General features: G+C 36.0%; 2 protein-coding genes and 1 pseudogene across 2 annotated transcripts; 2 read left to right on the top strand and 1 right to left on the bottom strand.

The window, feature by feature from the left end:
• The first annotated feature begins 2,750 nt into the window (after positions 1-2,750).
• On the top strand, positions 2,751-4,517 carry LOC147476117 (uncharacterized). The gene is made up of 3 exons (XM_086585633.1): positions 2,751-3,020; positions 3,610-3,751; positions 3,838-4,517. The coding sequence occupies exons 1-3, from the start codon at positions 2,751-2,753 to the stop codon at positions 4,515-4,517; spliced, it is 1,092 nt and encodes a 363-aa protein (XP_086441759.1).
• A 7,669-nt stretch (positions 4,518-12,186) lies between these two features.
• On the top strand, positions 12,187-16,919 carry LOC147476118 (pentatricopeptide repeat-containing protein At1g80270, mitochondrial pseudogene; annotated as a pseudogene).
• Positions 16,920-23,795: 6,876 nt separating this feature from the next.
• On the bottom strand, positions 23,796-24,191 carry LOC147476119 (uncharacterized). Its single transcript, XM_086585634.1, has one exon. The coding sequence runs from the start codon at positions 24,189-24,191 to the stop codon at positions 23,796-23,798; it is 396 nt and encodes a 131-aa protein (XP_086441760.1).
• Positions 24,192-26,126: the final 1,935 nt, after the last annotated feature.

Below are 26,126 nucleotides of genomic sequence, written 5' to 3' on the forward strand. Positions count from 1 at the left end.
TATCCTTGTTTCCTCACTATCATCCACTCTCATTCCATTCTCTTCACCCATGGTATTCTCTGGACTGTTCAAATCCACCCCAGCTACATTTAAACCTCCAATTCCCAGATTTATGACATTCATTGTTCCCCCAGTAGCACCCTCCACAGTTTGAGCACCTCTGTCTTCTCGATTTATCTCATTATTTGAGGTTGTGGTATGCCGCCGTGTTGTGGATGTGTTCTCTTCCCCTGAAGTAGTACTAATCACACTTGTAATCTCAGTTGTGTGCACCCTAGTTTCCACACGAGAGTCAACCCTAGGCATATGCCCTATACTGCTACAGTCGACAGTCTTATGTCCAAACCTTTTACAATAGTCGCACATTTTTGGAACCCACCCATATTCTACAGAGATTTTCCTAACATCTTCTCCGCCCATATTTATTTCAAAAGAATCGGCATCTTTCTTTGTAATTTCCACTAGAACACAAACCCTCACATACGATAATCTCTTCCGTCTTTGGCTGGCTTCATCCATCCTCTGTGGCTCTCCTATTCTGCTGGCTAAAAAACCCAACCCCTCTCCAGTCCAGAGCACCTTTGGTACATTATAAAGATTAACCCAGATTGGTATAGCTTTAACAACATCCTTCCTCCTCTCAATGTCCTGAGTCCATTGAGTAACTATGAAGCATTTCCCTGCCATGAATATCTGGGGATTTTCTAACACTTTCCTCTTATCTTCCTCATTAGAAAATTTGAAATAAAACAGTCAAAGACATCGGCTGACCATCTCATATACACCTTTTGTTTTCCATTTTTTTTTTCAAGAACTCCTTCACCACCGGATATGGAAGCCTCTGTTCCAGAAAAAAAACCCACAACATACTCTTTCCACACATTGAGACCTTTCCACCTCAAGTCCATCGGCACTTGTGTAACCCCTCAATCATATCAAGCTCAAACCTTTAGAGCGGTATATCGATGTAGATGCATTTCCTCCCTGGAAAAGCGAGCTCCAATTCGACGCCTGGTTACCTGTAGCATTCCCATTATTATGTTGCATCTGGTTGTTACCCAAGGATGGATTACATCCTGCTTCCGAGCGGTATTGTGGAGCGGGGAAAACTCGAAGATTATCTAGCTGCGAATCAATCTCTAGAAGCGTATCCAAGCTGCGTTATCAAAGAGGTAGTCGCTATCTTCCTACTCTGAACTCCACGGTGTTAACACTTGAGGATTTTACCGGTGAAGCAACCACCAAAGATGAGAAACAATATTATCCACGGAGAACTGAACTTGTAAGCTAAGCCCCTAGAATCTCTCCTTACGGAACTCACACTGCCTTCAACAGGGATTTTACCCGATAAGGAAAGGAATTTAGAAAGCAGAAAAGATAAGATACTTGCACCAAACCAGTTTTTACTAAAAGCGGGAAGGAAAAAGGAGCACAGGAACCAGATGCATCATAAGTTATAGCACTCCTGGTCGCCCAAGAGTTGGTCCCCATTTTTCAGTTTTTAGTTCACTTATTCACTGTGAGTATTCAAAATGAAGTTGGAGTGCATCATGATGATGTTCCTGGACTATTGCCTGTGATGTTCCTGATGTTGTGTGTTGAGTATTCAAAATGAAGTTGGAGTGCATCATGAAAAGATTGCATTATGGAAATCATTTCGGCAGAGTCATTGCAGGTTATAATCACATACCTTTTTTTTTTATAGAATAGATAATGTCCAGTAAGACTATAAATTGACGTAGAGGAAAAACCTACAAAATGTGAAACAATAGTTAATAATTTATTCATAAATGTGGAATTCATGTTTGCTATTAACTGTAAAATGTAAATTTATGTGTTTTAACATCCTATATTTAGACAGGGAGAACACACACACTAAGCTATTATTTTTTGAAGTCCGAGCACCAATTGAGCTATGTGTTTTTATGGAAAACAGTGCATTGTGGCTAAGATAATATATAGTCAAAGTTGTTAGAAACCAGATAACGTAATGAAGAGGAGATGGGAGGAAAAAGAAGGAAGCTACCTTCACCAAAAAAAAACACACTAACGGTTATTATTTTGAAGTCCGAGCACCAAATTTTAGAAGTAAGAAGTCCGAGCACCCACTCACGGGCATAGTTGGTAAATGCTTCTGATCATTTACGTTAGACCTTCGAGAGATACTCAATTAGCTGTGTACATGTTGAGTTATTATCATTAGTGAGGTTCTTAGGTTAGCAGCACTACTGATTTACAAGAATAACTCCCCAATGAAATGAAAATTGTCCTCATAAAACTCAGCCACAAAAGCAGAATTAGCATCCATCTAACAGAAAACTACCCATTTTTTTGTTGTGTCCAGGTGTCATTTGCTTAGTTAATGTACTTTAGTACCCTTTTAAATTCAATTTGTTAAGATTGATGCTTATGGTTTGTCTCATTTTCTGAGTGATCCATCTATTTCACTTCTTAATAGGAAGATATATTTCTTACTTATTGATAAGATCATATACCTTTATAATTATTTAAAGACTGCTACTAAATAATTTTTTCTTTGTTGTGTACATTATTGTATGTTATTGAATTTCAAAAATGAGGACTGCCACATGCTCACATTTTATTGTTTTACATCCGGAAGATAAATAAATTTTTCTTTTTGTGTGTGCGATTGTATGTTATTGAATTTCAAAAACGAGGACTGCCACATGCTCACATTTTATTGTTTTACATCCGGAAGATAAAGCTAAAAGTGCTTGGATATAGACAAGATGATATCAACTGAATTGCGGACAAAGCCGGTGAACCTCTACTTGTATGATATTGTAGTCCAAAAAATGATTCATGGTCCGTGTGGTGAGAAGAAAAATGGTTCTCCATGTATGGACACTAAGAAGAAGAAATGTACAAGGAAATTTCCAAAGGATTTTTGCAGTGAAACGACATTTGATGAGAAAGGTTTTGCAGTTTATCGAAGGCGAGATAATAAAAGAACTGCAGTGGTGGGCCATCAAAATCCAGTTGAAATTGACAATCAGTGGGTTGTTCCTTACAACCCTTAACTTACCAAAGAATTTCAGTGTCACATCAATGTTGAACATTGTAACCGTTCACGAATGATTAAGTACTTATTCAAGTACATTTCAAAAGGGCAAGATCGAGCTACGGTATTGTTGAAGAAAATAATGTCTATGACCAAGATAACCGTAAGCCGGGTTAGTACATCAAGTTGATGAGATTAAGCACCATCTAGACTTCAGATATGTATCCGCATCGGGAAGCAAGTTGGAGGATTTATGAATTTGACATCTAGTACGAGATCCTTACGTTGAAAGAATGAGTTTCCATCTTGAAAATCGTGAGAATATTGTTTTTCGTGCAAATGGGGATCCAAATTTGAAATTGTTGCAAGTGAAAAAAGACAAAAACTATGTTCATCGAGTGGATCTTGAATTAATGAAAAAGACCCGAAAGTGGAAGACATCTTACATATGTTGACTTCCCTTTACAATTTGTGTGGGACAAATGCAAAGGTCTCAATACATTACAATTTCCAAACAAAAATTATATTTGAAATTACATATAAAATTTATATTTATTCATAACATACATATTTGTTAATTTTTTCAGGAATGGAAAAGAAAAAGCCAAGGATTAAAGATTGGAAGAATATTCTATGCTCAGCCAATAGAAGGGGAAAGATACTATATGCATATGCTTCTAAACATTGTAAAGGGAGCTAGAAATTTTGAAGAAATCGAACTGGTTAATGGTACTCTCTATGATGATTACAAGTCAAAATTGTCGCGGCGCTTGGTCTTTTACAAGATGACAATGAATGGCATCTTGCCATTAAAGAAGCAGCTGAATGGTCTTCCAGTCCGTCATTACACCAGTTATTTGTAACATTCTTAGTGTTTTGTGAGTTATCCAATGCTATTGATATGTGGAACTGCCATTGGGAGTTACTATCTGATGATATCTTAAGGGCTAATCCAAATTTATCTGAATCGGAACTGGAAAGGAAAACACTTCTTGAAGTTGAAATTCTAATGAACGAGAATGGGTGGAGTCTAAAAGATTATAAGTTTGATATCCCAGAAGCAGATGAAGCTGAGAACAGAATGATACAAGAGGAACTAAATTATAATTGCAATTTACTTTCCTCACAGTACTTACAACTTCATGGTGGATTGAATGTCGAACAAAAAACTGTTTTTGATGCTATCATTAGCGCTGTTGAATGTAATGCTGGAAGTCTCTTCTTTGTATATGGAAGTGGAGGAACAGGAAAAACTTATCTATGGAATACAATAATTGCAAAGTTGCGCTCTGAAAGAAAAATAGTTCTACCTGTAGCATCATCAGGCATAGCATCTCTTTTATTACCAGGTGGTCGAACTGCCCACTCGAGGTTCAAAATTCCCATTCGATCAGATGAATCTACAACTTGCAATGTTACATACACTAAAGATGCACTTGGCAAAACTCATTCAGAAAACAGATTTGGTCATATGGGACGAAGCACCAATGAGTAAGAAAAATGACTTTGAGTCTGTTGACAAGACATTTAGAGACATAATGTCTGTGATTGATAAAAGCTTGAAAGATAAACCATTTGGCGGGAAAACAGTTGTTTTGGGAGGTGACTTCAGGCAGACGCTTCCAGTTATAGAAAAAGGCTCAAGAGAAGCTATTGTATCAGCTTCGATAAACAGATCCTACTTATGGCGTCACTTCAAGGTTTTTCGTCTTTCCATAAACATGCATTTGAGTAGAATAGATTCTACATCACCAAGTACCCAATCCGATGTAGAATTTAACAATTGGATATTAGCTATTGGTGAAGGAAAACCGCCCCAATCAATCATTATCACGAAGGGGAAGAACCATCATGGATTGAAATACACGAAGATCTAATTATTCGCTCGTATGAGAAGGAGATGGGATAGAAGAGATTGTAAATACTGTTTATACTGAGAACTTTCAAGGAACTACAAAGATGTAGAATACTTGAGAAGTCGATGCATTCGACACCTACTTAATGCTTCGCAGATGAAGTTAAACAAATACGTTCTCTCATTAATTCCAGTGAAATACATGAATACTTGAGTGCGCATTACATTAAGTCGCGGCATCCGATAAAATCGCAGATCAAGACATTTTGTATCCTACGGTTTCCTTAACACTCTTCAAATATCGTGGATTGCAAATCATCAAATTCAACTAAAAGAGGGAGCTCCTATCATGCTTATTAGAAACATAAACCGAGTAAGGGACTTTGCAATGGTACTTTCGGATGAAAGTGACAAAAATAACAAATTATGTCCTAAAAGCATAAATCATTACCGAGTAATGAAGTGGAGATGAACACACCATTCCTGGATTGTGATGAAGTCGAAAAATAAAATTTGGCCTTTTGTCTTACGCCCGAACGCAAGATTCAATAAAGCTTTGTTATTGTATGACAATAAACAAAAGCCAAGACCAAACTCTAAGCAAAGTTGGAGTATATCTCAAAAAATTCAAGATTCTTCGCATGGGCGTTATATGTTGCGGTGTCATGTGTGACTTCACGCCTCGGCTTGAAGATTTTATTAAACCACGAGAAAGACAAATTGCATCAAAGATACCAAAAATATTGTCTTCCAAGAAGTCTTCAACAATCTTCCTTGACATTCTCTACTCATCACTGTCATTGTAAGTTTTTTTTATTTACCTTTCTCTATTATGTTGTTAGCAGGGAGGTGCAGGTGCTTAAGCACTTTGTCCAATTCACCCCTCGGCGCTTAAAAACAAACTTGGTTAGAGTGAACATATCTCATATATCCTTAAATTATGGATCATAGTTAGTTATAATAGTGTCCTTTTTATTATTCCCGTCTCATTTTCAATTATCTCTCTTTATTTAAATTTTGTATCGAAATCATTTGAATGTTAGGTATGACACATTTCTTTAACATACTTTTACACCTCTGTTGGTAAACTAATATTATTTCATCTTTATCGAACAATATTCTTTCTTCTAATATATATATTCACTTCCAAGTAAAAATTTTGTTTTGACTTTATTTCCTATCTCTCTACAGTAAAACAAGAAGGTGGAAGCATTAAATCAACTACAATAACTACCACAGCTGAAACTCAAGTAGCAACTCCAAAAGAAGAAACCACTACTTACAATGCAGGAGATGGAGAAGGAATTACTGTTGTTGTTAGTTGCGGTGGTGGAGAAAGTAGGAGAAGATATAGCGGAGTAGGACAAATCCCCTGGGAAAAATGGGTAGCAGAAATAACAACAGCTATAGAGTTATGATATAACTAGAGACTATATTTAGTATTCCCAGTTTCAGCAACCAATTCGAAATATCATATGAGATGAGATAAGAAAGCGTCATGATTATACCTCTTTTCGGTGGGAGGAGTGTTTTCATAGGAGTACTGAACCATATATACATTTAACCGCATTTAACATCATATGGCGAAGAATGTTGCCGTGGTAGATGGTGGTGCTTTCGAGTGGCACTTTCGTGTTTGCTATCTCTGTTCTTCGCTTTTGGTTTTGTTGCCTTCGTAGACTATTAGCTTCTAGCTAATTGATGTATCTGTTTGCATCATATCAATAGATTAGAAAAAATTGGATATTATCAATTTATTAAGTTTTATTGTTCAAAAAGATATATATCATTTATGTTTTATTTTCTCCTCATTATGTTGACAATTGCTAAACTCCATATCCTACTTACAACAACTACCCAAATAAAGTCCAGAACATACAAGAAGCATACCGCATTCAACTTACAGACCACACTCACCCCAAAATACGATAGCCCTTCTACTTACAGTTCATATAACAAGTACTTACTGTCACACCAGAAATACGCTTTTACAGTTTGACCACATTGTACTTACAGTCGCCATATAACAAGTACAAGATGCTTGCAGCATTTTCCTGACCCTGGCACCAAAAATAGGATCAACGCAAGAATGAGGAACCCATTAATGTGTCAACAAAAGGCTAGAGTCGATCGATTGTATCTTACATCTTCCTCCTCACACCACTGTGGTGAGTCCAAATATATTCAGCTAAACCATAAGTGGAACACTATATCGCCCATTTGTCAAACCGGATGTAATTAATCACGCCGCCGGGCAAAATTACTATAATTTTTGTTGCATTTCTTAACAGCCGAGAACTGTTTCTTTGCCAACCCCTACCTCTTCTCGAGGCCTTGATTTGGTGCGTGTACTATCATATTAGACTTCGGGAGTTACTTAGGAGTTTGATCTCTCCATAACACTATATGCTCCTTGCCTCTCATCGGGACATTCTTTTGTAATGCGGCAAATTGAACTAGAAAAGACCTCGCATCCGCCCGAACTAAAAGTTACTTAACGCTTTGAACTAAAAGTTACTTAACGCGTCTTTCATAAAATACATACATATTTAGAAAATTTATTCAACCATATTGATAAATAATAGTAGATAAATAATAGTTCAATTAATAATAAATAAATCGTTCTAATTCATTGATTCTTCTTCCATCACAACTTAACGTTTTAAACTAAAAGTTCTTAATGGATTTCATAAAATACATACATATTTAAAAAAATTTATTCAACCATATATTCATCTATCAAGGTAGTAGGCCCGACCATAGGTCGGGCTTAATGGCTAGTTTGTATAGTAAAAATTCAGGCCAGCGTCTCTTTGATTTATCACACTGCCCTCAATTTTACAAACAATTATGAAATTGCCACCAACCCGAAAATTGGATTTTTGTGTTGCCGGACCCAAACTATCTGACTGCACACGTGGCGTAAACACGTGCCAGTTAGCTAGAATAAATTAATTTGTGGGCTTCAAAATATTATTATTATTAAATGGTTGGTGGGTTTCTGGATATTCGGTATGATCGCCGGGTTGAAACCCATACCATTCCGAGAGAATAAAGAGTTCTGAGAACCAATTCAATGTACTCGAAAAATATTATCAATTTGGGGATGTAGCTCAACTGGTAACAGAGTGCTTTCTTCGGTATAGGGCACCCGCCCTTAATCGAGAGGTTCGAGGTTCGAATCCTCGTATCTCCACCTTCGTTTTTGGACTATCTCCTCTCTCTCTTACTTTATAATCGTGGCTGGTTTACTGTTATGAGTTCTTTATATACATAATATAATATTTATTGTGCTAAATGTGTAAACACATGGGAAACTCTTGCATCCTGCACAATCGGTTATTCTGTTATGATCTCTAAAACAAGTTTGCTCGTGTGTAAATTGTATTTAGCGTAATATCGATGACTTGGTTTGAATCTAAAATTGTTTAAACTCATAAGTCATAATGTAGTTCAAGACCGTTATGAATTATATATGGCCATCAAAGTCCGCCTTCCCGCTCAAGTTTCCTGCTCAAGTTGTGAATTTGAAGCTCTTTCACTTCTTTTAAGATTGTGCTCTTACAACTTAGTATGGACTATGGACGACGCCTCTGAGTCTTATTAGACCCCTTATCAGAGTATCACTAGTTTTTGGACCCGGGCATACGCCCGGCCTCGATACAATATTATTCTTTTTGAAATAGAATTTAAAAATTATTTTTGCTCATTATTATTATTATTATTCTCCTAAAATTTCATCATCATTTTATTATTTATTTATTTATTACATAATATTTATAAGAATTGAGTTATTCAGAGTTCCTTATCACTTAATTGTGCACACTTAAATTCATATCCAAATAGATGGTCTTTTATAAATCACCTATATTTTAGCAATTTTTTTTATTTGATCAAATATATAAGAATTGGAAATACACTCAAATTTAAATGTGTTTTGTGGTTGAGGATTAAGTTGGTTATAATAATAAGATATGTGAAGTTCCCTCTTTCGAATGGGAATTGTAAGTTTTATGATAATGTTAGTAGAATTGCAAGAGATTGAACCAATAACTCCTGATTGCAGCATTTGTTTTGATCGAGCAATATTGTGATTGTGACCAATACTCAATAAACTTACTACACATCAATGCGAACGTGTTTGACAAATGTGAATGTTAGCTGTAGATACTCGGGTCAAATTTCAAAGTAATGTATAACACAAATAATAAAGAGTGTGTCTTTGTTCCAATATATATACGGATTGGCTAGTACTTTTCAGAGTCACACTTGCTGCCTAGTGCTTCTGACAGATTGACATGTTTTGGTAGATATGGTGTGGTTCGTACATATGTTTTGTCCCCTTTTTGTTAATTTACAATTTTACTTATGATCATGACTCATGAGTAGTTAGCTATTTTTGTAATTTTGTCATCATTAAAACAGTTGTAAAGACTTGATGGTTGTTATCGGTGTTTACTTTGGGCACCTACCTCTGAAGGTGCAATACCTACCTAGTACTCAAATAAACGAAATAAATGACCCCCCCCAGCAAGGCCCAATGCAACCCCATTTTCCAGGCATACATGACAAAATGGTCTTGGAAATCAAGCTAGAAATAAAATTAAAGCATATATAGTTGAAAAGATTATCACTAAACATAGTTGTTAATCATATATGAAATTTAAACCACAAATTAAAGACGGATTCAATAGTGACAAACTTTCATAAATGAGAAGCAGTATTCATTGTGATGCTTTCCTTTTGTTGCTAATATCTTTGCAACTAATTTTCTCATTTTCCTTCATCTCTTTAATTATTTCCTTTAGCTCAAAGATCTTGTCTTTGTTTCCCTTTTCTTCAATCATACAATCTAGCATAACGCTTTTTGATGGTGTCTAGCTGAATTTGTTTTCTTCAACTTGTTTTCTTTTCTTCAAGAGTTCTTTGAAATTGAAGTCTTCAATTTCTATTTCACGTTCATCTTTTATAAATTTGATAGCATTAAAAGCAGCTGAATCTTGTGCCTTTTCTATAGAATATGCAGGGCTTCCAAAGAATTCTTTAACTATAACGTCTTCATTGTTAAAGAATATGTGTTTTGGTACATGTACTGTTACACTGCTGATGAATTGTCCGTTCTCTATTTTTGTGTTGTACACCGGATCTTGTTGAACATCAAGTTCTGCTTCTAGAATTTCCTTTAGCAACTTATTTTTACATAAGTTGTAATTTTTGTATTCCATGACCCTGCAATATAATTTTGTATATAGGAAAACATAATTAAATATATGAAACTCATAAGAATAGATATTTGGATTAAATTGAAGTTGTTTGATAGTACACGATATCTACATATATCTTGGTAAAGTATTGAAGTTGAGATTTTCAGTGTTCTCTTATAATAATTGTGAGTTCATACTTCAATAACATATTAATAAAAATTAATATTTGCAATTTCAGACCTAATAATATGAAAGTAGTTGTTCAATCTGATAGATAATAAGTATGAGAACAATAACCAAAGAATTGTGCACGCAATTGCACTTGGTGCATGTGTAGAGAATTCCAAGTATTCAAAACAGGAACATTAAATAAGATCTGATATTTTATTATACATAAGGAACTAACAATGATATAAAAGATGATTGTGGAGTCATTATCTTTGTTGATAAATTGTCTGGAAATTAAAGGCGTACGCTTCCTGTGCATAAATGCCTTTTAAAACAATGGGTTGAAGTGAAAAACTTAATAGGTTGTACTAATACTACTGGATAAACTACTACCGGGGATAACCGGCCACTACATGTCTACATAGAGTAGCTTTCTCTATCTCAGAGTCAAATTGAACACAACAGACACATCTTTCTAATATGTGTTCTGGTGCTACTTGCTAGTGTGCTGATGATCTTCGACTTCTTCAGTATGATTCACTGTATTTAAGATAAGATCTCTACCTATAAAATATACAAAGTAGAACTGAAACATGCACACCATTATTTGATTTCTGTTTGTTCATCACATGTTCCCTCTATTTTCTGAATACTCCTATGTATCAGCTCATGAAGTCCTTGTAAGTTTGTCATTTTTTTCCCTGTACTGATTCGACTTGTATATTTTGATTCATGACATTTAAGATAAAAACTGTATTTAATAATAGGATGTAGAACTTTATGAATCCGCCCATGCGTGTAATTGCCTTTTCGATATTTATTCTTCCATGTAAATGGAGTTGCTTTCTCATAGGCATAATTAATCATTCCTGCCTATACTTGGAAATAAATGTGAGTAGTTCAGCTTTGAGAACCTCAATGTCCCTCTGCAGGCTTGGAACTCTTGGTCTTTGCCTCAATGGATTTGGGCATTTGAAATCAGGAACCTCATGAGCCGACTCACTATTCTTGGCATGTGTCGGGTGAGTCTTCTACCATGTTGTTCATTCCTACTACCTCTTCCAGTTCTGCTTGAGCTTTTTTCATTACTTCTGGATGTTGCATAATCTCTGTTATTGCCCACTCTAAGGTTGTTGATGTCGTGTCCGTACCACCCACAACAATGTCCTGTATTACATCATTAAGGTAGAAAGCTCAAACTAAAATGTCATTTCTCACTGATAATCGTAGCCACTCAATGAATGGTCATAACTACCTTGTGCATTGAACTTGGTTTACCTTCGCTGTTTGATCGTGTCAATGTTTGACAGTTGAGACTCCATCATAGAAGTTTGAGTATGGCCATGGCTGTTTTTCAACTGTGCCAAAATTCAACTTATGTTTCTTCTTTCAGGGAAAGATCGACACTCAGATTGAAGGATGAGCAAATAGTGGATTTGGAAGAACAATTATAGTATATTTGTAACCACCCGCAAACTTCTTCACGCATTCTTATTTAGTTAGAACTGTGTTTTATTTTAGAGTCTCATGTTAATGGTGCAGATTAGAGATCTTACGGTCCTATGTTGAAGCTCAAAGAACACTTGATAAGATGAATGATTCTCGATGACATTGGAGGAGGACCCGGTGTTACCAAATCCCATTGCAGCAATCTTCAACGATTAACGTTAAAAGACGCGTTCAAAACCAAATGATTGTGAAATTGACTGCTTACATTGGCCCTCGGTGTATTTTGTTTTACTTCGAGTTCATTCTTCACATAACGCTTATAAAGTTGCCCTTGCATTGGTTTTTCGAGAGACAAATTCAACCAAGAAGATGATAGATCATGGAGTCTTTGAATGTTTTAAAGAATTGGATTCAACCTTTACCTGATGGAAGCCTACCCGGCGTCGTGTTTCGAACCGAGATAATTGGAAATATTGACCGATTTTGAAATGGATTTAGTGGAACATAGTTCAGGAAAGGTGAAGAAAGTTGGTCTTGGAAAGGTTGTTGTGAGTTTATTGAGATCGATGAAGAGACTCACTGCTAATAAAAAGCTTGCTAAGGATTTGGTTTATAAGTGGCTCCAGTCAATTTTCTATGAGAGATGTACAGATGAGGAAAGCGCGATTTATAGGTGGATGTTCAAAAGACCAGTAGCAACTCAAACTGCTGGTAGAGAATATGGTATTCAATTCAGGATGACAAACATTATAAGATTAATGTCAAAGCAAAAAATGACTGCTAGACGTAAGGCTTTATGTATGGAGTTTGATGTGTGTCAATTGAGGAAGGATGCAATTAGAGCGAGGGCAAAACTTATTGAGCGTGAACACCGGCAAAAGATGAAAACTAAGTTGAAGCAGATGATTATGGCATCAGTATATCAAGACCAAATTAATACTGTACTAAGCCCAAATTGGCTACTTTGATCTTTGTTATAACTTTTTCTTGCTTTAACTACACTTAATCTATCATTGCATCTGATTGATAAAAAAGTAGAAACATTCTATTGCAATAATGGACTAATGTATGCTAATAATATCCATGTCTGTTGCATTGGCAAGTATAAATTAAAAATATAATTTTGCTAGTAAATTATTAATCTTGTTTGTCTTCACTTGTTTTGCAAACTTTCTTGTTTGGTGGTTGGTCGTCTTCTCCCTCGTTTGAATCTTCAGTGATGGTTGTGACACTTCCATCCAAATGCACTTTTGAACGATGTGAAATCTGTTGAAAAAAAAAATAGTATAAAGATGTTGTATTGTTATATTATGTTACACAAAATAAAGTAAACTTAGACTGCAGTAATTGTTCTAATGACAGATATGGATTGTACCTTTGGATTTTCTTCTCCGTTGTAGTAGTGTGTTGTGAAGTGAAAAGACTTTAGAAATAGTGAGTGAATTATTGTTTTAGTTCTTTGTTGAATTTTGTGACTCTTATCTGGAATATAGCCGTATGGCCAATCAACTTCCTAAATTCCTTTTCAGCAAACTCTGTTCCATTATCCTATAAAGATATATCAACGACCGCCAACATAATTTTGGATGTTATCTATATTAGTTGGCAATTTGTGTATAAATAATCTACCTTTGAATCCATTATGCGATTAATTCCATTCCAGCTCTTTTTCATTAAAGTTGATGCCACTTCTTCAAATGCACTTGCCCTTGCAAGTAATGTGTTGTCCTCAATATCAAACTTTAGGATGTACCTTGAAATTTAGTTTACGTTTAGTTGATATACCATGCTTCATATATTGTAAGTGATACTTGATCAAAGAGACTTACTTTTGAATTGGGTCCACGACACCATGCTTTGTGCAATCATATCCTCCTGTGTTCATATTCAACTTCTTTCCACAATTGGGGTTTGGGCAAGCGTTGTAATACCAACCGTTTTCGTGCATCACTTTTGTTATGGATGCCTTGCATGTGAAGTACTTTTCCTGCAAATTAATAAGTCATTAAACGTTGTATTGTTTTATTTTTTGTAAGTAGTTCATAAGAAGAAGTAACTTACGTCTGAAAAAAGATCTGTCACAGAATTTGTTATCTCGGACAAACACCTCCTGTTTTGGGTCATTACTTCTTCGGTAGTTTTCGATGTCTTCATTTGCTCTTCTTGTATTTCGACTTCCATTGGACTGCAAAAGAGTTTTTTTTATTTTTTTTTTCAGTTTTATTTCTATTAAACTGATTAATTATTACTTTGTGATAGTTCTATTTGATCTGCACTGCTTTTTAAGCGATAAATTCGAATTTCTGAATCCCTGGTATATTTTTTTGTCACCGATGTTGTAGAAAGAGAATACGTTCCTATCATATAAAGTTTATTTTAGATAATATTTCACTTATAAACTAATAAATGTATTTATATAACGCATCGCTTAAAGTAACTAACGGATGTTGAACTTATTATTAATACGCTCTCCTTGAAGTGTTTTGAACTATCCAATCTTTGACATTGTTTGCATTCTCACCCCCAAATAGTTACTTGCTATAGAAGAGTTCTTGCAATAATCACGCAACAATTTTTTAGTTAGTACAAAGGCTGATTATGTTGTATAATAAGTCATCAATTTAGAAGACTTACCATTCATCTATTAAATATATTTTCATCATGGTAGTTTTATTTTTATTTTTTTCTTCAGTTTTTTCTATTGGTTGTGTCCACGTTTTGACTATTCCGATGACATCTGTAGACATTGAAATAGAATTGTGTTATGACATAGCAATTAAGTTGAGTACTTATTGTTTTAGTGAATGTAGATGTAGTATTTACCTGTTAGGTGTATGTTGTCTTTTCTTGATGACACTTCAGAAAAATTTGTGAAGTTAAATAGCTGTTTTGGAAACTGTATATCTACTTCTTTGGATGGCTTCAAGATCGTATTCCAATTGAACATAATAATGTAGTCATGATTGACGGGACGGTATGTCACTTTTTCATATATTTTGAATGTAGAAAACTCTTCCATGTAGTAGATTTGCATCTCTTTCAGCTGTGGTTTATATTTGAGCACAAAGGAAATTGGGATTTTTGCATGTATCTGATCTCGCTGTTAGATTTTAAAATTGTCAGATCATAAAATTTCATGTATCTAATATTTGTAATTTTCTAAAATACTTGTACTTACATGCTCATCTATCAGCACCATGTCTAAACTTTTGATTTTATCTCAGACAAGTCGGTTGCTTCCCATATTCTACTCACTCTGACTTTTATTCTGTAACTTCCATTGGTGTCATTGATCTCCTTTATTCTTTTGTATCCTTTTTCAGCCATGTTCCTGTGTAAAAAGTTAGTCTGAGTCAAACACTAGAAAATTAAAATAGTTGTTGTTCTGATGGGATTCATGCTTGACTGGTATTGTTCATTGTGAACTAAAATTTGTAATGTATAAGAAGATTGCAGATGTGATGAATAGTCTAATTGCAGATGCGATGAGTTGTGTTGTAGCAAGTTGAAGAACATAAAAGTAATATATTAATAGGTTTGATGATCATAGAATAGTAGTGAGAACTGAGAAAACATACTTTGAGCAGTCAATTAATACACCAAGATTATGTTTCACGTAGGAGGTCACAGGAGTTATAATAAATTGTTTCTCCTTAGTGCCTTTTATATAGACCATTGTGTATTTTTTCTCAGAGAAGGTTTTATATTTTGATTTGTAATCTAAATTCTAAATTTATTAGGATTGTTGTCCGCATAGTTATGTTATTAGAGAGTAGATATCAAATATGATTAGGACTCTTATATAGTTCCTAAAAATAGGCAAGTGAATAGACTCACTCTGTTTGAATTCTTTGGGTTGAACACATAAATGCACAATACTTCATATTTGAATGTGTTTCCATTTGATTTTGCAAGGTTTTGCCACTTGTAAATTTTTTCCAATCGAAGCCTTGAGAGTCTTTCTTTTTAGCCGTGGTATTTTATATTATTTTGTGTCTTTTTTGCTAGGTTCGGTGCATTATAGGGTCTTCTTTCAAGGATTTCAAACACAGAAAGAAGTTCCCTCCAGTCCCACATGGAGCATATAAGGAAAATGGGCACAGACACCCTTTGCACATGGAGCAGCATTTGAAAGGGATGAGTGGTCTCGACATTTGGTCGAGGTTTAGAAATGATGCCTTGGTTATCTTGAGTATTATTTGTTTCAAATTGCCGTTCGAGCAAATTGGAGAAGAAAATAGCTGACGTCCTAAAGTTGATGGAGCTTCAAAACATCAAATTATTTGTTTTCAGATATAGGCTCTTGATAGATGCCAGAGGCCAGGCCAATGACATTGAAGGGATGGAGAAGTGTGTTGAGACCATGAAGGAAGACGGCTTTGAACCCGATATCCAGACCCAAGGGCTACTTGTTAGACACTATGTCACTGGGGGATTCACTAAGAAAGCAGAGGCAATATTGAAGGAGATGGAAGGGGCCAACCTCAAACAGAATTGTTGGGCATGCCGAATTTTACTCCCCTCTCTCTATGCACCTCGGTAAGGATGATGAGGTCGGTAGAATTTGGAAGATTTGTGATCCAAATCCTCACGTGGAGGAGTGTCTGGTTGCTATTGAAGCTTGGGGTAAGGTTGGGAAAGTTGAAAAAGCAGAGGCAGTCTTTGATTGAATGGCGCAAACATGGAAAAAGCTCTCCTCAAGAAACTACACCACGCTTATGAAGGTTTACGCAGAAACCATAAGATGCTGACCAAAGGAAAGGATCTCGCTAAAGCGTATGGCAGAAAGTGGACAACGTCTAGACCCGTTTATGTGGGATGCACTTGTGAAGCTCTATGTGGAGGCTGGGGAGGTAGAGTAGGCAGACTCAATCCTTCAGAAGTCATCTCAGCAGAACCAATTAAAGCCGCCAATGTTTACTTCATACATGTACATTATGGATCAGTATGCAAAGAGGGGTGATGTTCATAATGCTGAGAAAATATTTAATAGATTGAAGCAGGCAGGGTATGTAGGTCGCTTATGGTAGTACAATCGCTCTTCTTGATACTTACGCACATCGCGAAGGTTCCAAAACTTACGGCTTCGGAGATAGGATGAAGGGAGATAATGTATTTCCAAACAAACCCATGCAAGCAAAGTTGGCAAAGGTTGATGCATTTAGAAAGACGGCAATCTCAGATATTCTCGACTAAGTGAGCCAGGTAGAGAATATGAGTATCCCGCTTTATCTGTAAGTTGAATTTCCATCTTTTCGTGGTTCCAAGCTTGTGTTGGTTTATTGCTACCGGAGAAGTATCTCAGCAATACTTATTCTTGGACAGGTGGCTTGCAAGAATTGTCCTATTCGAAGTTTTTGGGGTTCTTCTCTTTGGGAAGCTCAATATTTTGGAGCACTCGACTTCGCCAACTTTCTAACCATGTGGCGATTCCTACCAACGGCAATGATATTTTATCTATCGCTTTTACGAACAAAGGAGCTACTCCTTCATGCCAATGTAGATACGCTCATTGTCCGTAGGTCGTCCCGATTTTTGTTGCAATGGGGAGGCCCCTCTATTTGCATCAGCCTTGGCCTTCAATTAGAACATGACTCTCACTTTCCACCATCTTTCTTTGGAAGTGTGCTATACGTCCCTAACAGATCGGTCCATACACATTGAGGGAATGCTTGATTTTATCGGAATCGGACACCGAGAATCTATATGGTTATTCTACATCGAAAGCTCTTGGTCAAGATGCCACCGAGCTTCTTACGGATACCCGTGGATTTTGATGTTGCAAATAATATAATACAAAAAGGATAACCATGGGAGAAAGGACTGGAAATTTCCCGTGAAAAATAAGTTAGGAGAGCGGTTTGTAGTCGTCATTACACTAATACTCCATTCTACGATAGACGATGGTAGTTTGGTTGGCATAATTTGTGTATCGAAATTTATTCGCGAAGCTTTCTAGAAAATGCAGATTCGATATTGGGCTCAAAGTGCTCGGATGTTGATTCAAGCTTTGGTCGGCCTAGAAGTGGTCCGACAACTAAATTTGGTATCATTCCGAAAGCAATCTCGCAAATAGTCGCATCCGAAATATCAAATCGGTGAGTTTTGCTTTAGAGCTCTCTTCCGCTCTGCGAAAAGTAGGATGCTAATGTTTCAATTTGTGGTTTCTTTTTTGTGTAGCATTTGCTAATTGCTAGAATCCTTGAAACAGGCTTCTAAAGTGACCAACAAAGTTCGCTCAAAAATAAGAACCGGTGAGAACGGTATGCAACATGAAGTCGGGAGTGGAGATGACCAAAGACTCGATCATGGCTTTTCGGATGTTGTTCTCTCGACCCTAGGGAGGACGCAAATTCGAAATGAGCTAGCACACCCGGAGGAGAAGTTTCTCATACGCGGGCGGAGGAGAAATCTCCACGTAAACCATCAAGAGATACCGGTGATGAGGGCGAAGGAAAATCCAAATTCGGAAGATTATAACGCCAAAGCGCGAGGCATGGATGGGAAGAAAAGGGAGGTCATGGCCTTGAAAAAGTTGGTGAGGCGGATTCCCGAAGTGAGGACCACATGTTTTGTTTGGCCCTGGTTGAATAATGATAAAGAAAGTGATTCCGTAATCGAGCAGCTTATAATATTGGTGCAAAGACAGAGGTCCAGGTGGGGGAAGGTAACCGTCATGGGAATAATGAGGCCTCAGGGTCCTGGTCTTCCTCTTTCAATGTTGACCATTCAAGTAATCTTAAATCTATTAGGATTGTTGGTCGTAGAGTTATGTTACTATGATTTGGACTCTTATATTTTTTTTTTCTCAGAGATAGTAGATATCTACTATGATTTGAACTTTTATACAATTCCTAAAAAATAGGTCGTAGAGTTATGTTATTAGATAGGTAAGCTTTCATAATTGAAATTCGTTCATTGCAATGCCTTTCAGGTCAGGAATTACATCTGCATGGACCAAATCTATGAATCGTACTCAATCGAGTTATCATCCACCAATACATAGCACTAACTTAATCTATGAAACCGGTATTCGGGGAAAGCACCAATATGGACAAACAAATTTTGAGAAGGGCACTTCAAGTCGATTTCTTCTAACTCAATTCCCTTTGGGAGGTCGAGACTCGCTAATTTGACACCAAAATCATCGATAACAAAATTAAACCCTACCTCTTTTCAACGTGAGCTTAATTTAGCTTGTTTCTTCCGTTGAAGCGTATGCCAAGATGTCATGAATGGACTCGCCTTACGGCATCTGCGGATAACTCATTCAAAACAATCTTTTCTCCCTCATTTATAACCATAACCGGATTACCTTTATTCTTTAAGCCGCCCACCCTTGTTAATGTTGAGTGCCTTCTTGGATGTTTCGATTGATCCGAGGCACTTTCACCTTTCTTTCCCGGAATGCCTCGCGGTGAAAATTTGCTAAGAGTGAGTGATTTCCTTTAAATCCGTCCTGAATTGAGACATGATTGTCCAAAGGCAAACTTTCTCGAATACCTAGAGAGAGACAAAATCTCTTTCTTTTTAGTAATCAAGGATTGGATGATCCTCCGGCCCACAAAAAAGAATCATTGATGGCTTGTTTGTTTGGGTAAAGTAAAATCAAAGATCATTTCCCTCACCGAAAGTACAGTTAATATTCATGTGTTCTTAAGCTTACCGAGTTTGTAAACACACCATAATACTAGCACATTATCTACACTAAAAAAACATGTCATTGGAAATTTGGAATCGTTGAATGAGGTTACTAAGATGATCCATATATATTCTTAAAATTCAAAGCACAACTTAGGATTCCCCCATTGCGGTCCTTCAAAAGGAGGTAATTGATGCAAGTTATGTAAAATCGCTTTAGCAAGAAAAAAATAAATATATTTCTAAAAGATGCCTGCGATTATCAAAGAGATTTTTTTTTTTTCACAAAGAGGTTATAATAAGAGATGAGGCTTGAAGGACAAAAGAGTTTAGAGGATGATGGAGAAGAGTAGTGTGAAGAATAGAAGGTGAAAAGCTAAAACATAATGGGCATAACGGGTGGTAAAATATAGTTCTTTGATAGATCTCCTAGTCATTCAATTTAATATAAATTATAAAGTAGATCTTTTAGACCTATGTTTTAGCAGATTCGGACTTGTATTCCTTAGTTAATTATATGTAGGTAGTGTTTTTAATTAGTGTGGGAAGTGTTTCAATTAGCTTTGATATTAGAGTGCCACGTGGCATACTGGACTCAAAAAGCTTTGATATTAGAGTGCCACTTAGGAAAAGAGAAAAATCTAACCTAGAGGTCTCTGCTTTAGTATATAGATAGTAGATATACTTGTTTTAAAAATTCAAGTATCTTGCACTCTTTACCGATTGATGTATGTGAAACAAAAATCTTATCCTCAATAGACATATGTGTATTTTAGTGGACATGTGGTCCTAGAGAAACTGTGGCTATCACCAAGTTTTATCAGTATTTACAGTCATTCTTGTTACCTACTGATGATATCTTTGGGCAGATTGTGAAAGAGGAAAAGAGAAATGTTAAGAGGTATACTTGCATGTTGTAAAGTCTACATATCCGAAAGTCGAAATAAATTAGCGTTGAGTTCGCTTGAACAAGCTGCTAAGCCATACCCAAGGGTAGCTATATTAAACAAGTTTCTAGATGAGGCTTACAACAGAGTTGGTTACACCCTTGTCTCTGAGTTTTCTCCCACCCAATTACAAGATTACAGCTCCTTGAGAGGAGCAGTGGTTTCAATGGTTAAAGCAGCTTTAGAAACGATTGACCTTGAATCACATTGTGGTACTCATCCCCGTCTTGGGATCGTTGACCACATCTGCTTTCACCCTTTAGCTCAAACTTCTCTTGACCAAACAGCATGGCTTGCCAGATCCGTAGCAGCTGACACTGGCTACAATCTTGAAGGTTTGTACTCTTTTTCATCAAAATTTTGGAAAGTGGGTTTTTAGTTGTAATAGTAAGCATTGTAACCTATTATCTGAACAAATGGTAGAGATTTTTACGAAAAAAAGGACCTATCTCAATAGATATTTGCACCTATCTCAATCATTGCATGTGGTACAATTATTTAGTCTGTTGTGCCAGTCTAGATATTTTGTTCAGTGCACAATAAGAAATAGCTGGTTGGTGAATGCTGCGAGGTTGCTGGCAATTTTGCTTCTTGCCACTAGCAAAATTGCACGCGCGCTGCGCCTGCAATAGCTGAAGTAATTTTTGGTATTTAATAGAAAACTAAAAGGAAATTTATGAATCGTTAAAGGAGAGCAAATAAGGGCATCTCCAATGGAGGATGTAAACCCTATAAAGTGGAAATTTTACACTCCAAATATAAAAAAAACTCTCTCCAATGGGGGTGTTATACCGTAGTTAATAGTGTATTAGCTAATAGAGATGGTGGAAAATTCCCCCTCTCGCTATTAGTTAATAAAAAACCCGGGCGACACTCGAACTGACGTCTGAGTGAAATAATTTTCGGACGTCACTTGGAGTAACTTCCCTTTCTAATTCTAAAGTAATTTTAGAGGGACGTCACTCACTTGGAGTGACGTCCGAATTTAAAATCTATTTTTTTTTACACTCTTCCATTGGAGAGTATAGAGTGTGGATATTTATAAGCTATACAATACTATACAATTAGAGGTGTAAAATCCTAATGACACCTACGTGGAGCCTAGGTGGAGGTGTAATTTTACACCCCCCATTGAAGATGCCCTAAGTCATATTTTTTAATCTAGTAAGATATAGCTTTATAAGCAAAGTCTAAGCAAAATGTTGGACATAATATGTATAATGAAAAAATTTAACTTCATAAGTCATTAAGTCTGATACAAAATCAAAAAGAACAATCATTATGTTTAATACAAAAATTAAACTTTAGGAGAATCCGAATGGCTGCTACTGGAAAGTGGATATATCTTCACTCACTTCTGCATACAAAGATATCATGATGTTGTTATTCATTCACACAGTATATAGTGTGGGATAAAAAATAATGACGAAAAAATAATTTTGTTACCTTATATATAAAGGCCTTTTTTAGGCGATTCGATTTCTGTTCACATTTGGAGTAATCCTTTGGATTTGGTGTGGAAGACTCGAAATTGGTATCCTCCACAATAATCTATAACGTTCCCAAAAAAGACGATAAGAATGTAGACATGTATATGCAGGTGCTACACCCTTTCGTTTCTTTCTCGATGTTTCAACAACTTGATCATATGTGTTTGAAAACTTCTATTAGCTGTCAACGCGGCACTTGGATTATTCAAATTGAATTGACTTATTTTAACCTCAAATGAAAAGGATATTCCAATCAGTTGTTCATTCAAAATTTCCTTAATCATCTATGGACCTTCATCTGAAATGTAATTGAAAAGAATGTAAATTTAAAATATATAAGATAATACAGGCAAGTGTGAAGGTATTAATAGTTGGTATCAATTGAAAAATAATAAACTAACTCGGTCATTCATAGCCACTAAATCTTCAATTCAAATTGAAATGAGCTTTTCCGCTTCAGAACCAAAAATGACGATTTGGTGTGACTTCATTGTTGGATCTTGAACATCGAGTCTAACGAAAGACCTTTTCAGAAGAAAAGATAAGTTATGAATTAATCAAATTATATAGTATTTAGTAAAATAATTATATGCTATTTAATTTTATTGTTTTGATGAATACCTTGCAACAATATCTGAAACTAAATGGTTGCACTTTTCACACCATTTTCCAACAATATCTGAAACTAAATGGTTGCACTTTTCACACCATTTCCCAATTACTCTGTTCATTACTTTCTTGTTGCACTTTTTGCAAGATTTGTAAAAAGGCTCACGTTTATGTATGACACCCGTTATTGTACCTTGGCATGTGAACACTGCACCCTATTTTTCAACAAACCTAACTCTGTAAATTTCTAATCTATTTAAGATAACAAAAGTGGATCATTATAAATTTCATAATCTTACTACAGTCTTGTCTTACTGCATCTACAATCTCCTGCTATGTTTTTGGTTGGTGCTTCTGCAACTCTCTGCTATGTAGTATGCTACTGAATAGTTTGATAAGAAACGAATTTCTTTGTGGTTGGACTTGCATCTTTTTGAGGTATTAGATCAAAAATACTTAATATGGATTTCAATGTGTATCTTATTTTTTTTTCGAGGTTTTGAAAGTTTTTGCTCAATACCTGGTATAGTGGTACTATGTAGTAAAGGTTGTGTATGTGGGATATCAAGATTCGAATAAATCCGTGTTGACGATGTAGAGGACACACTGTAAGTATCTGGAGGCCGTGTCCAAAGAAAATTCATAATAAAACGTTAACAGAAATAAGTTATAGTAAGTTTACAATAAGTATCTTGGTCCCCCACAACGTAAGAAAGAATAGACTGTTATGATTTGAACTCAGTTAGCACTGTATCGTGTGATATCTTACAATAGAAATTAAACCTGAATAAGGCTGACGAATATTGAAAAGCAAAAAAAAAAATAAATAAAAAAATAAATAAATAAATGTAACACAAATAGTCCTAGTTCTTTAACTGAAATGGTTGCTGCAGCAAGCCGAGGAAGCCGAGATGGTTGCTGCAGAGGTGGCACTAGAGCTGGCAAAAGAATTATGGATGGAAAGCTGTGAATGTCGAAGGGGATTGTTCAGAGGTTGTAAAGGCACTTAATGGCCTAACTTGTTTTTGGCAGTCTGAGAGTCTGCGCGACTATGTAATTAAGTTAAACTCCGAATTTGACTTCTGTAAGTTTAAATGGGTGAACAGAAGAGCTAATGGAGAGGCACATGGGCTAGCACAATGGGCCATCCATCAGCTGCAAATGGAGCACCTACCCTTTTGTGTTCAGGCAGACAAGATTATCCCTGTTTTGGTTTGATGATTATTAATAATATATTTGGTATTAACAAAAAAAAGTTCTTTAACTGAAATTTTTACTAATCAAAGAAGTAGTACGTTCTGGCCTTCGAAAATGGAATGGCAGCCTTCCTCAAAATAGACTGTTCAAAAGTCCCAAGCTTCCACACCTAAAGTTTGGCAGGCAAAGATACCATCTATCCTTGCGGCCAATCTAAAGGTGCAACTCACGACCAGGCAAACCTCCTGGGAAAATGTTGTTTAAGAACTCTTGTTGATACTCATTCCAAATATCATCGTCGACTGAATCGAATGAATAAAAGATTACTTCCTGTCTAGGGAAGATGTTTAGAACATGATCATTCAATGTATTAACATGGCTGTTCAAAGGCATCAACAAAGCTCTATTCACAATGTAATTTATATCTTTTGCATTGTAGCAAAGATCTGGGAAGACTGCATCAATCAATTTGTCAATGGATTCCTCATTTTCCCAAGGGATAGCCATATCATCTAGAATTTTGATCATATCATTGTCAACACAGGGCTCTTCAGCATTTCCAACCCTCAATAGATAATCAGAATACAAAAGATCAGATTTTGCACGCATATTTGCTTTCAATTGAAAAATTCTAACCTGGTTCTATAAGTTTGATTTAACAATACACGCGTTAACGGTCTGTGTCCTTGTACAGTTGTAACACACGGGACTATTGGTAGTGTCTGCCGGAAATCTCCTCCAATAACCATAACTTTTCCGCCAAATTCTTCATCCATAAGGTCTCTAAAAGTTTTGTCTAAAGCCTGAAAAGTGTACCAGTGAGTCATCGTGATTTCATCCCAAATCACAACACTGACCTTTTTTTTATTAGCTCTTCTAAATCTGATCCTTTGCTGATTAAACACGTCGAATTAGGTTTTGGAGAAAGCAGAAGCTTGAATCTAGAATGAGCCGTCCTGCCACCGGGTAATATGGTTGCTGCAATTCCCGATGTCTCCATTGCAAGAGCAATTTCCCCTTCTCTTCTAATATGAACCAGTATTGCACTATACAGATATGTCTTGCCAGTACCCCCGGTCCATCAACAAAGAAAATTCTACTCTCCTTTTTCTCTATTACTTCTAAAATAACTTTGTAAGCATTTAACTGGTCTTTTATATTTGGGCGCATCCTTCAAATTTGAATCGGCGTCGGAATAAATCCATTCTAGGTGGGGTGGTCGCATCAAAGAAAATTGTTCGTGATTTTTTTGTTCAAATTTGGCAATTTGGATCACGGATCTTCTAAGATCCAAAAATGTCATTACTTTTTTTGACTTTGAAAAAAAATTCCAACATATATTTTCGCATGGGTTACTTTGGATTGCCACTCTTAATGTCGCGGGTTGTTTTGGATCAAACCCAAACGACAAATACACTGAACACTAATAGTAAAAAATCAAATTTGCGGTCGAAATCGAAACAAATTTGAGATCATTTAACATAAGTAGCATTCAAGATGGAGAATAATGTACCACCACTGTAAGATGAAGCATTTAATACGATTCAGCGCATACAATAAACAATAAATCTTCATTGGATCAAAAAATCTCATTTATGTAGAAGAGAAAAAATAAAAAAATCACATATATTTTCATATATATTGTGATCAAACCCAAACCTCAATAAATCAAGAGGAAAAAATCACAAATATAATCCTAAACATTTTCACAAATCAAAGAAGATGGAGAAAAGAGAGAAGAGCGCCCGAAGATAACAATTTCTCTATTGTTTGGAAGAAACCATTTTTAAAGTGAAAGGCACCAATTTGTCTTTGAGAACACTGAATGAATCGACTGAATAGTCCGAGATGAAGGGCGGTTAATTTAGGGCGAGTTATAAACCGTTTTGTTTTTATTTTTGAAGCGAATTATTCAAGTGAAAGGTTTCACTTGGGAGAAGAAGAGCGGTCTAGTTTTTATTTTTTGGTAATAAAATTTTAACTTGGCGTATATGTTTTTAACCAAACTTGTTGAACCAAAAAATGGTTATTTCGGGGGAGTTCGCTTTCTTATTAGAATAGATTTCTATTGGTTGTTTTGTTATAGTTATATCCATAGTTTAGGATTGTGGTTGTTTTTTTTTTTTTTTTCCGTTTAAAAGGGGGTTAAAGTGCAGACCCCCACCTGTATATACCCAAAGTTTGAATTTTACATCCACTCTAAGAGTATGGTCATTAGAGGGCGCAACATTACAAACTTGAATACCTACTAATCCCCTATTACATACTATATTGTATCCTCATAAGGGAACCCCTCAATGAGGAACAACCATTAGAGAACCAAATTAGTACATCCCAACATATCCAATCCCTCAACAACCCGCTCATAGTGGTTGTACAAGGCCTTCCATTGCCATCACTAGCCTCCAGAGATCCTCTCCAGCCACCGCTAGGTTCAAATTCCAATCTTTAGTCAACCAAACGTCCAATGTCATCCCAAGATCACCCACAAGAACCAAACTGGCAGCTACAAATGAAATCTCCTGAGCACACACTCTTTTCTCC

Source organism: Coptis chinensis, chromosome 9 (genome assembly GCF_015680905.1).
Source record: "Coptis chinensis isolate HL-2020 chromosome 9, ASM1568090v1, whole genome shotgun sequence".
Taxonomy (NCBI): domain Eukaryota; kingdom Viridiplantae; phylum Streptophyta; class Magnoliopsida; order Ranunculales; family Ranunculaceae; genus Coptis; species Coptis chinensis.

What these genes read in the sequence shown, in the direction of transcription:
- LOC147476117 (XM_086585633.1), top strand. Translation starts at nt 2,751, where the DNA reads ATGATATCAACTGAATTGCGGACAAAGCCGGTGAACCTCTACTTGTAT. An exon ending in TTGAAATTGACAATCAGTGG is followed by an intron (nt 3,021 to 3,609) that starts GTTGTTCCTTAC and finishes TAATTTTTTCAG; the next exon opens with GAATGGAAAAGAAAAAGCCA. An exon ending in AGAAATCGAACTGGTTAATG is followed by an intron (nt 3,752 to 3,837) that starts GTACTCTCTATG and finishes TTGCCATTAAAG; the next exon opens with AAGCAGCTGAATGGTCTTCC.
- LOC147476119 (XM_086585634.1), bottom strand. Translation starts at nt 24,191, where the DNA reads ATGCGTGCAAAATCTGATCTTTTGTATTCTGATTATCTATTGAGGGTT.